Source organism: Natator depressus, chromosome 26 (assembly GCF_965152275.1).
Source record: "Natator depressus isolate rNatDep1 chromosome 26, rNatDep2.hap1, whole genome shotgun sequence".
In the NCBI taxonomy this organism is placed as follows: domain Eukaryota; kingdom Metazoa; phylum Chordata; order Testudines; family Cheloniidae; genus Natator; species Natator depressus.
Window position 1 is genome coordinate 10212852 of NC_134259.1, and position 12132 is coordinate 10224983.

Consider the following 12132-nt stretch of genomic DNA (forward strand, 5'->3'; position numbering starts at 1 on the left):
CCCTGGAACGTGACATGAGGCATTTGATGGGAGTGAGTGTGTGACCAAATTTGTGGATTTGCGTGATGGAATAGATTGGAAAACAAACAGGTTACTGAAAGGTTTTTTAGTGGGGCTAGGGAAGTGGGACCGATATAGAAATATATATTTTGAGAGAGAGAGAGAGAGAGAGAGAGAGAGAGAGAGAGAGAGAGAGAGAGAGAGAGAGAGAGAGAGAGAGAGAGAGAGAGAGAGAGAGAGAGAGAGACCACACAGAGTAAGGGAACAAAGCAAAAGGAAAGAACGGCACCAAAAATAAATTGACAGACTTACACTGTGACCTAATAAAGGGAAAAAAATAAAGAGGCGGAGAGAAGCCAGAAGACAAAAATGCAAGAGACATAATGCAAGAGACATTTTTTAAAGTGTTATATGATGAGCTAACTGACAACACTTTACAATTAAATCAATTGTGCAATAAGCAGTGCACACGTGTTTATTTTTCTAAATTGGAGCCATAGGGCAGTGCAGCTATTTTCATTCTGGCTAGCAGGTCTAATATTGGGACTAACAGGTGTCAGATAATTTAGCATTCATAGTCTACAGACGGATACGTGTTAGCGTGCATATTTACTCGCCACAGAGTATACAAATTTTAGTCATCTTCACTTTGAACTTTTTGGTTTAAGCCTTGTGTGGTCTTTGATGAGTGATATTTTATGAGGAAGAGAACAAAAAAAGAAACATAATTGATACTGATACTGTTGTTAGGGGTGATTGATAAACAGAACAGAGATGTTTACATAAAGGAAATTACAGTGTCAACCATTATCTCCCACACTAGATGGCTAATGGATAAAGCCCTCTCCTTTCACCTCTAACAAGTTCCTAAATCAAGCAGGTTTAGCTGATGAAGTTCACTATCTATATAGGGAAAATTATATTGTGCACTATTTACAATCCTGTTCACGTACAGTTTAAAAAAAAGAGAGAGACACACAAAAAGAAGTACCCAGAACTGAGTCGAAGCAATGAATGGATGTTTTCCTTCCATGTAATGTAATCTGAGTTACACTGGCATGTAGATGGCTAAATTGTCCTAGAACTGGATGAGGAGTTAAGGAGTTAACAAGAAATCAGTGGAGAACAGACAGAAATACCATTTAGGCCAAAAAATCAGTCAGCAAATGTATGCTTTCAAATCTGAAGACTAACCTACTATGGTGGTTTTACCATAATAAATTTTGCATATTAAGGTGGCTTTGCTTTGATGTGACCCAATCCCCAGGGTGCAATACTAGCATCAGATAAAATGTACAAGTCACCAGTTGCCAAAAAGTTAATCTTTGCAGTACCGTAATGAAAACTGGAGTTTTGCCAGCTAAAATATTATATGACAAAGGTGGCATTAGAAACAGAAATAATCATGATTTATGCCTCTCTGAGTAAGCTTAGTGTTCGCAGTTGGACTCTAGGATAAAAGGTTTTCTGCATCTAGACAATTCGATATATTGTGGACTTTGTTTCAGATATTTATCTAATTTTCTTGTTCAACACAATATAATCCAAAATTATGCTGGTATGGTATATTATTAGCCTTCCAAAGTTATGGCCAAAAACCTCTTAGATTTTCTAAAGACTTTGAGACAGTTAAGGAACTAACTAAATATTAATAAAGAAAAGAATCTACGCAGCTCTTCTCAAAATCTCATTTATGTCCCTGTGGTTTAACAAACACCTTTCCATAAAGTGTGTGATTTTAGATCATTTCAAAGCAAAACACATTGACAATGAATTAAGACACCGATGCCTGTTTTAACATTGCCTATTTTTAGTCTAAATTTTAAAGATGAATAGCAGAACTGGATTCTAAAGGTCGCTATAAAAACCTAATATAAACATATAATTATAACCAAAGCTACCTTCAAGTCAGATATTTTTAACAGTCATTTTTAAAAGTTCTGGTAATTTGGTCACCAGAACAATAACTTTTCCATATATTCCAGATGCATGGGATATTCCATATCCCATGCATCTGAAGAAGTGGTTTTTTACCCACCAAAGCTTATGCCCAAATAAATCTGTTCCACTGTAAGGTGCCACCAGACTCCTTTTTGTTTTTGTGGATACACACAGCTACTCTTCTGATACTATTCCATACAGTTTCACTTGAAACATTTCAGGCTACAGAGTCTAGATTACAAAAGGGAAAGTTATAAGAACATAAGAAAGGCCATAATGGTTCAGACCAATAGTCCAATGAGGCCAATATCCTGTACCAGATGCTTCAGAGAGAATGATCAGAACATGGCAATTATCGAGCCATCTATCCCCCATCATCCAGTCCCAGCTTCTCACAGTCAAAGGTCTAATGGCATTTGGGGTTCAAGCCCCAAGTAAGGTTTTCCTTAAAGAAGCTCTCCAGTCCTTGGTGTATTAACACTCATCACAAAGATGTCACTTATATGGCTTAACACCAACAGTACTAGGGGAAATACAGTAATCAAGATTATTTAGTTTCACGAAATCTGTGAAAGTCAACGTTTGTTTCAATATAGAAAGCCCACTTGTTTAACAGGTATACAACACGACTGAAGAGTAATCCCATAATGACTACTGACTTATAGTTCTATCTACCAGCATGAATAAGGCTGATGGAATAGATTAAAGCCCTCCCCTACTCCACCCTCTAGGATTAAGAAATCCTTAATTCTTTCTGATAGCCCTGCAGCCAGGTTTAAGGAGAGATTTTCAAAGGCACAAACGACAGTTATGCACCCAACTCTCACTGAAAGTCACAGGGACTTGGGTTCCTAACTCCCTTTTGTGCCTTTGAAAATCTCCCCCATAAACAGTGAACCAGTTTCAAGGGATGAGACACAACAGCCTACAGATAGCTTTGTGTCGGCCTTCTCATTAAAGAAGGGAAAGGGACATAGCTCATGTTTGCCACCACCTAATCTATTATGTTTTTACTGTAATAGAGCAAGCAGCTTCCTGTGCTATCCGATTCAAGGCTTTTTATGAAATATTTTCCACCAGTCAAAAGAGGAAAGCTCTATTTCATCCCTATTAGAAATACAGATTTCTCAAAAGGAAAAATCGGACGATAAAGATGACAGATTAGAAAATCTGCAAAGACTGCGAATAAGTAAAATGTGCACGAAGACTTGGACGAAAGCAGTGCATGGAGTGCCACAGAACCGTCTCTTTGAAGCTGACTTCAAAATTCATAGGCCCAATCCAGAGAGGTGCAGAAATCAAAAGGAGTTGCAACAGCAAAGCAACTCTTATAAAGGTCAAGTGTGAGGAAAAAAAAAAAAAAAAAAAAAACACACCCCACAATTTACTTCTTGCACCAAAAAGGTGCTGTGTCTAGTAGTGGCTATTTTGTCAGTTTTTTTAAGAAGTTGATTAAAAAGAGCCCCACCTTGAACCAGGCCCCAAATTCTACATGATTTTAGCAATACAATAGTGGCAAGCTAACAGAGCAATTAGCAGAGCTTACCCAGCCCCGAGTTCAAGGTAACCATCAGCAATAAAACAAAATTGCATTGTAAAAGGTAAAGAGCTAATTCTGAGGGAGGAAGAAACAGACACTTTCTGTTTCTTTCCATTTACGACTCCTTCTGTGAGCTCAGTGACCAGGTCCAGCAGAAGGGCCTCTCTCTTCAGCAGATCCACCTAAGTTTGCATGTTTCTTGCTGTCCCATGGATCATGTATCAGGGATTTTTCCAGATTATGCCTTTTGGCTTTCATGGGGCTGATGAGGCCAGGTGTGTCCAGGATGATCAGCTGACTGTCTTCTTCTGTGATGACCCCATGGGCATTGCATCGTGTGGTGTGCACCTTCTTATTGGAAGGCAGAAATGATGAACACTTATCAGTTCACGTCTGCCTGTTTTTGAAAGGTTTCGGGCATGACATGGACAGGCATATGCCATGTATTTGACATAGCATGAGAGCACATTACATTTAAAAAAAGAATAAGAAAAAAGAAAATCCGTCCCCACCGTTACAAAAAAAAAAAAAAAAATCTAAAAGCAGTTTAACACAACAGATGAAACCCCAACTCTCAACACACACTGATAACCCAGAACGGATGCATGTAAGTGACACTAGACTACTCCAAAGGCATCACCTCTTCTTGCTCCGACTGGGCCATTCTTGCGAACCAGCAGGTATGTCAGAGGATCTGTCTACACGGCAAAAAAAGATGTGCCTTTCTAATCTAATCAGATTAATTTGACTTAAATCCCGCCTCAATACCCACATAGGTATAGTTATCACCTTTCAGATTCTTTGAGATGGCCGTGTCGCGCTTGTGCTGACAATCTTAAAGGCATTCAACTATGCTTATGTGAGCACTGGGGGGTTTTCAGTTGAGTTAACCTACGGCTTCCTCACGATGAGAAAGCGTCACCCATTTCAATTAAAGGTGGGATATTAACCAGCTTTGGGGTCTGCCTACACTGGAAAAACTAGAGCAACCCAGCTGCACCACTTCTCTGTGGCATAGGTAATCCCCTTCCACGGGAGACAGTTGCGAGGTTGACAGAAGAATTCTTCCGTCAATTTAGCACTGTCTGAACCAGGGATAAGGTTCTTATAGCTTCATCTCTCAGGGGGTGGATTTTTCACACCCTTGAGAGATGCAACTTGGCCCTTAGTTAAACTGGAACCAAAGGCCATGTGTGGCCACTGTGAATTGGATAAACCAAGTTGATTTCAATTTAATTTAAGTTGATTAGAAAGGTGTTAAAGCTAACCAAAATAAACTATTCTTAATCAGAAGTGTGTCCACACGGGTTTCCACTGTTTTAACTTAAATTGGTTTAACATTTAAGTTAAACTGGGGCAACATTCTTGTTTAGATAAGGCCTAACTCAAAAGAGCTAACTCAGCTGAAACCCTTGTTTTTGCCCATGCAGACCGATATACAAGAATCTTACTGCCTACACACCAGAAAAGCTAAGATTCTTTTACATTCTTGCATATTCTGCCTGTTTGCATCATTGCCCTGCCTTATTAGCTCTTTCTCTATCTGTGTTCTCTTGCAATGTCGATACGACCTAGATAGAGCTACTATAAGGTGGGTGCATAACTGGTTGGAAAATCACTCCCAGAGAGTAGTTATCTGTGGTTCACACTCAAGCTGGAAGGGCATAACGAGCGGGGTCCCGCAGGGATCGGTTCTGTTCAATATCTTCATCAAGGATTTAGATAATGTCAGAGAGAGTACACTTATAAAGTTTGCGGACGATACCAAGCTGGGAGGGGTTGCAAGTGCTTTGGAGGATAGGATTAAAATTCAAAATGATCTGCACAAACTGGAGATATTGTCTGAAGTAAATAGGATGAAATTCAATTAGGACAAATGCAAAGTAGTCCACTTAGGAAGGAACAATCAGTTGCACACATACAAAATGGGAAATGACTGCCTTGGAAGGAGTACTGCAGAAAGAGACTGGGAGTTATAGTGGATCACAAGCTAAATATGAGTCAACAGTAACGCTGTTACAAAAAAAAGCAAACATCATTCTGGGATGTATTAGCAGAAGTGTTGTAAGCAAGACACGAGAAGTAATTCTTCTGCTCTACTCCGTGCTGATTAGGCCTCAACTGAAGTATTGTATCCAGTTCTGGGCGCCGCGTTTCAGGAAAGATGTGGACAAATTGGAGAAAGTTCAGAGAAGAGCAACAAAAATGATTAAAGGTCTAGAACACGTGACCTATGAGGGAAGATTGAAAAAATTGGATTTGTTTAGTCTGGAGAAGAGAAGACAGAGGGGACATGTGTGACGCACTCCATATGATTTTATAAAAGTATAAGTGTGAATATAATGTAACTAAAACATGCTTCATTCAAAAGGTCTCTTGTAAGGTATCATTACAAAGCTTATAATCTAGTGAGTGTGGTCATCCTATTTGTATAAATGTATCACTCTTGTATCTGAAACTAGAAATGTGAAATATAAAACTCTAATGAGGGCCTATTGTAGTTATGCGAAGTGTGGGCCGTTAATGGTGGTTTGGAATCTTGATGGCTCCCATCAACCAAGACAATTGACTGTGGATGGCTCTGGTTGCAGGCAGGCCTTCCTGTGAGTCAGGCTGGGAGGAATGAAGGCTTCGGGGTCTCACAGGACATGTGATCATGTCACCTGAACTGGAATCCATCTTTAACCTGGTGCTTTTCCACTGAGAAGGAGGGGTGGGAACCCAGACGGACAAAGGATTCCCGCGTTATGGAAGAGATATATAAGTGTGTGGAACAGAACAAGGAGGGAGTCATCATGAGAAATCCCCGAGCCATCACCTGAGCTGGAACAAGAGCTGTACCAGGGGAAAGAATTGTGCCCAGACTAGGAAGGCTTCCAGTCTGTGAAAGAAATTTCCTGAAACATCTCTAAGGGTGAGATTTTATCTGTATTCAGCTTCTTACGGTATTAGCATAGATTTGCACGTTTTATTTTGTTTTGCTCGGTAATTCACTTTGTTCTGTCTGTTACTACTAGGAACCACTTAAATCCTACTTTCTGTATTTAATAAAATCACTTTTTACTTATTAACCCAGAGTATGTATTAATATTTGAGGGGGAGGGGCGAACAGCTGTGCATCTCTCTCTATCAGTATTACAGAGGGCGAACAATTTATGAGTTTACCTTGTATAAGCTTTATACAGGGTAAAACGGATTTATTTAGGGTTTGGACCCCATTGGGAGTTGGGCATCTGAGTGTTAAAGACAGGCACGCTTCTGTAAGCTGCTTTCAGTTAAGCCTACAGCTGTTAGGGGACATGGTTCAGACCTGGGTCTGGGTTTGCAGCAGGCTAGCGGGTCTGGCTCAAACCAGGCAGGGCACTGAAGTCCTAAGCTGACAAAGCAGGAAAGTAGGAGCAGAAGTAGTCCTGGCACATCAGGTGGCAGCTCCCAAGGGGGTTTCTGTGATCCATCCCATCACAACATGATCACAGTTTTCAAGTACATAAAAGGCTGTTACAAGGAGGAGGGAGAAAAGCTGTGGGAAAAACTGTTTCTCTTAACCTCTGAGAATAGGACAAGAAGCAATCGGCTTAAATTGCAGCAAAGGCGGTTTAGGTTGGACATTAGGAAAAACCTAACTGTCAGGGTGATTCAGCACTGGAGTAAATTGCCTTGGGAGGTTGTGGAATCTCCATCATTGGGGATTTTTAAGAGCAGGGTGGACACACACCTGTCAGGGATGGTCTAGAATGATACTTCGTCCTGCCTTGAGTGCAGGCGACTGAATTAGATGACCACTCGAGGTCTCCTCCAGTTGTATGAGTCTATGATAAATGCTACAAAATCAAAACCAAGCTGACTGGTTTAATTTTAGGCCCAATTGCCTTAAGAGTTTCTTTGAATAGTTAGTAAGCCACTAGCAATATCCAAGGAGAATACTTATGGGTGTATTAATGACACGAACTTTGTTCACAATGCTTTCAGTGAAGAACAAAAAAAATGCCCTCATATTCAGAAGGATTAGCAACTTGAGTATGTGAGAAACAAGACAAAGGTCACAAATCACCAAAGTCTTAATGTTGGAACACCTGCTGGCAGGCTTTTTTTCTGCAATTCTCATTAATTCTGCCTTCTAAAAGGGAAGTGAGAAAGTTCTTGTTGAAAACTTCAGTGTCAGAGTGATTGAATCAATATTTAGAAATTGTTATTATGGACACTTTAAGATTAAAACTGCCCATCTGATCAAAATTATAGAGGGCTACTGGGAGGATCTAAATGCATTGGAATTGGCCGGGTTTTGTTTGCAGAAAGTTGGCTTTAGAGAGAGAGATCTAAAAGGAGATAGAAATCTATCTTGCTGCAGAGAACCACTTTGGGAAGGGACTAACCGTAGCAGTTCACTAGCCAAAATGAACATCAGAGAGGAGGAGCATATGGGACACAGAAACAGTCCCGAGGCTATGGTAGCAACCACAGAATCGTTACGAGGCTGCTGTGTAGACTAATGGTGGGAGGAGGACATCTTGCAATCTCCTGACACACAGGAACTCACTGAATTGGGATTTACAGAGGGGTTGAGCCCGTGGTCTTTTGTTCTTTCCTTTAAGGGCTTGTCTACACTGGCACTTTACAGCGCTGCAACTTTCTTGCTCAGGGGTGTGAAAAAAACACCCCCGAGTGCTGCAGATTTCAGCCCTGTAACCTGTCAGTGTCGACAGTGCCCCAGCGCTGGGGGTGTAGCTACGCCCCTCATGGAGATGGCTTTTTCAGAGCGCTGGGAGAGCTCTCCCCCAGCGCTCTGCCACAACCACACAATCCACATTAAAGCATCACTGCGTCAGCGCTTTAGCATTGCCAGCGTAGACTAGCCTTAAGTTGATACATTTTAATCCTTCTAGACGTCTTCAACAGAAGCAATTTCGACAGAGTCTGGCAGCATATGAGGATGTGTAAAAGGCCAGATGGAGTTCAGAAAGGCAAAAAAGCGGCATATTAAGAATTAAAAAAATTATGCGCTTTAACCCCCTAACCTAATTGCTGTGTCGCTCCTTGAGCTCCATAATCAAGGACCTGACCCTGCAGTCATAAGGAAGGCAAATACCCCAGTGAACCAAGAATTGGGGCTGTAAATCAGTGTATTTTGTGGAAGTACAGAAGGTAGACAGTGAACTGAAATTAATTAGAAAGAATGTCCAGGCCCTAGGATGAAGCAAGAGTAAGTTATTTTATATTAACATGAGTTTTACAAAACATTTAACAAAACGTTATACCTTTTCTGCTATGCCATTTTCTGTGGTATAGATTGCCATCAGCTCGGTGTCCTCTGTGTCCTGATCACCACTCGATGTCGCTCCACCACTTATGACAACCTACAAAAAATCCACATACAGTATTGTAACTTACTTAACTGTACAGCTTATGTGACCCTATTTGAGGTCAACTATCACTAACAAGCATTCTGAATAAAAAGCATGTAACAAGAAAATTTCTCACTGTAGCTCCTTAAGAGTATATTCAAGTTGTTCCTGTGGCCATATTCCAGTGGTTCTCAACCAGGGGTACACAGAGGTCTTCTAGGGAGTACATCAACTCATCTAGACAGTTGCCTAGTTTTACAACAGGCTACATAAAAAAGCACTCGCAAACTCAGTACAAACTAAAATTTCATACAGACAATGACTTGTTTCTATTGCTCTATATATTATGCTCTGATTGATTTATTCAAATTGATTTATTTTAGAATTCTATGGTAAAAATGAGAAAGCAAACAATTTTTCAGTAATAGTGTGCCGTGACACTTTTGTAATTTTTATGTCTGATTTTGTAAGCAAGTAGTTTTTAAGTGAGGTGAAACTTGGGGGTATGCAAGACAAATCAGACTCAGAGTCCTGAAAGGGGTACAGTACCCTGGAAAGATTGAGAGCCACTGCCATAGTCTATAGCAGTTTATAAAGTAAAGGTCACATTTCCAGACATCTTGCTGAGAAGCTATTTTAAAACTATATATGTATCATCGATTAAACGCACCACAGTATTCAAGTCTTTTCTTTACTAAACAAGAGCATGGTTTGCGATAATGAATCGACAACTGTGTCTTTTGCTTGTGTCTTTAATGGCACTTAGCTGAAAATGGGGAATTTCTGGCTTTAATCTTCACCTTGTTTCCCAAGTAAGGGAAAGGGGAAGACACTGTCAAGTTCTCAAATTCTTTCAGCATAAGCATAGTAATTCTCTGGAAATTAGAGATACTTTCATTACTGAAGTATTTTAATACAACACCATGAAATCCATGTCATGAGTTTTTCTTAACTCCACACAGATCTTATTTGATTGCATATTTGACAGTGTCAAAGCAAATGCTAAGCATTTTTTAGTTTGCCTTTTCTCCCAGAGTACTCCCCTCCTAAGTGCCTGTAATAAATCACTTGTGATGCAAAGTATTCCAGTCTATTATATAATTTCTGACTTTGGACCATGAGATAAATACCAATTATCTAAATAATATGGATCACTGGTCTTTTTAACAGGCATTTAACATAAGAATATGCTTAATTGTGTATTATAATCAATTGAGGTTCTGATCCTTCCCACCATCTTCCTTTATATCCTGGAATACACTATATACAACATGAATTGCCGTTTTCAGTTCCACAATCAGCCCCCCATAAAAACACCCGCCCCCCTGCAAAGACTGACCCAGTGCATGGGCGTGAAGTCACATCCGCAAATTAGAAAATAAACCTCTTAAGGCCACAAGAGCAGTAAGTTAAAGCCATTCAGGCAGTGAACAACGACTACAGAAGGAGGAGGAGAGAGGAACTGAGTAACACAAGGAAGTGGGAGAAAGGTAACAGCAATACTTCTAGAACAAGCATAAATTGCTCTCTGAGTCACTCTTGCCATCTGTGTCAGCACTATAACATCTCGAGGAATTATAGCCCCATAATTTATTTGCTTATCTATGTACATATTTTGCAGAGAAGGGCTCCCTTTGATTGACCATGCCTCTCTCCCCACTTTCTTCTCATTTCTGAAAGACCTTCATTTATCAGTTGATTCATTTTATATTTGTTCTTTCCTCCAGAGAGTAAAAGCTAATCATCTGCTGCTCTATGCTTTTAGATTGCATTTAATATGGAGTAACAGAAAGTTCTCAGGTCAAAATTAGGAAAGACAGATTTTGGGGTTCTTCTTATCCATCACGCCTTGGATACAAGACTCATCCTGAAAGCAGGTTTCAGAGTAACAGCCAAAACCCATCCTTAAAAATACAACACAAGTTCAAATGCGGACAGTGATTTAATGCATTATTCTCTTTTTCCTCTATCAAAATTGAGAAGACATTAGTTTGCCTGGTATAAATTTCACCTCCATTTTCTACTAGTTGTACACCTTCTGGGACAGATCAAAGGCAAAAACAAAAAAAATCAACCAAGATGTCAATAACCTAGTACATTCAGTTTGCTTGTTCACCTAAAAACTGCATCAGCAAATTATTAACAACAGCTTGTGCACTGGTAAAACAGAAGTGATCCAATACCATTTTATAGCTACTTTGAACTATTAGAACTTGATGTTTTAGTTGAAAATTAACTAGGTTAGAAGTCACAGAGATCTTAACGTTCACGTTAACATTTTCCACGGATGAGCAAATATTACTGAGTTCTGAAAATTCTAACCTTTCCTCTATCTAGAAATAGCAGGCATAATTCAATCAGGGATGACGAAAAAAGAGCTTTCACACAGAGTTAAGAGGCTATCTGGCAGATAACTACACTGTTACCAACAATGATTTGGAAGCTCATTTCTGTACCAATTCTGGGTTAGAATCCTTTTTTATAGAACACTTACATAAATAAAAAGAACAATTCTTTCCCAGGCCTGGAAATGACCTCATTTTTAAGATATGAAGTTTATCTTAGAAAAGCGTACACCACTTGAAAATAAAGCATTTCCACTAAAACAATGCAGCAACAGATATTTGTGGTCTGGTGAACACTCTTTTAGATACACAGAACACAACCCTCGTGTCTGTCCTCAAAACAGAGAGTCAGACACCCAACTCCACGGAAGTCAATGAGAGCAGATGTCTTATAAAAATTTATAAATGGTAAACAACGAAGCGGGCCATGTCTGCATTCTTGCTTGCAGTACTTCAACAGGCTGATACATTTCAGGCCCTTCCATATTTTAGCAACATTGTATAAGGCAAATAAAAATAATGAGAATCTTGCTTGTGTAAAGATTGCAGGATTAGGCTCAGAACCATCAAGAAACAAAAAGGAAATCCCTCCTCCTGCTTTCAATTAGTTATAGTCTTCTCCCTATATGTCCTTCCACAAACCCACACACATTCAGGAGGAAAAAAACATGCATTCTGGGTAATAGTCAAAACATCTCACAAGTCACTGAAGATCTTAAATAGTAAAAAAACTGAATGAATTTCCATATGCATTCTTTTAAGCAGTGCACGTTTCCCAATACATTATTGATCTAACCATTTTTCAATACGTTCTCCGATTTCACCACCTCATTGAATTAGGTTGCAGTGAACATGTATGTCACGCCTATCCTCACGTTCCTTCACTGGCTTCCAGTCAGGTTACAATTATAGTGTACAGCTTCGGTGTTAAGCGGTATTAACTGATCAAATCCCAGGTATATTA

At 39.7% G+C, this 12132-nt stretch overlaps 1 protein-coding gene across 2 annotated transcripts in view; it reads right to left on the minus strand.

The window, feature by feature from the left end:
- SLC23A2 (solute carrier family 23 member 2) overlaps positions 1-12132 on the minus strand; it is a 109430-nt gene that overhangs the window by 42457 nt on the left and 54841 nt on the right. For both annotated transcript variants that reach the window (XM_074940224.1, XM_074940223.1), the window contains exon 4: positions 8737-8835. In XM_074940224.1, the coding sequence (XP_074796325.1) occupies positions 8737-8835 (99 nt within the window). The remainder of the gene's footprint in view (positions 1-8736; positions 8836-12132) is intronic.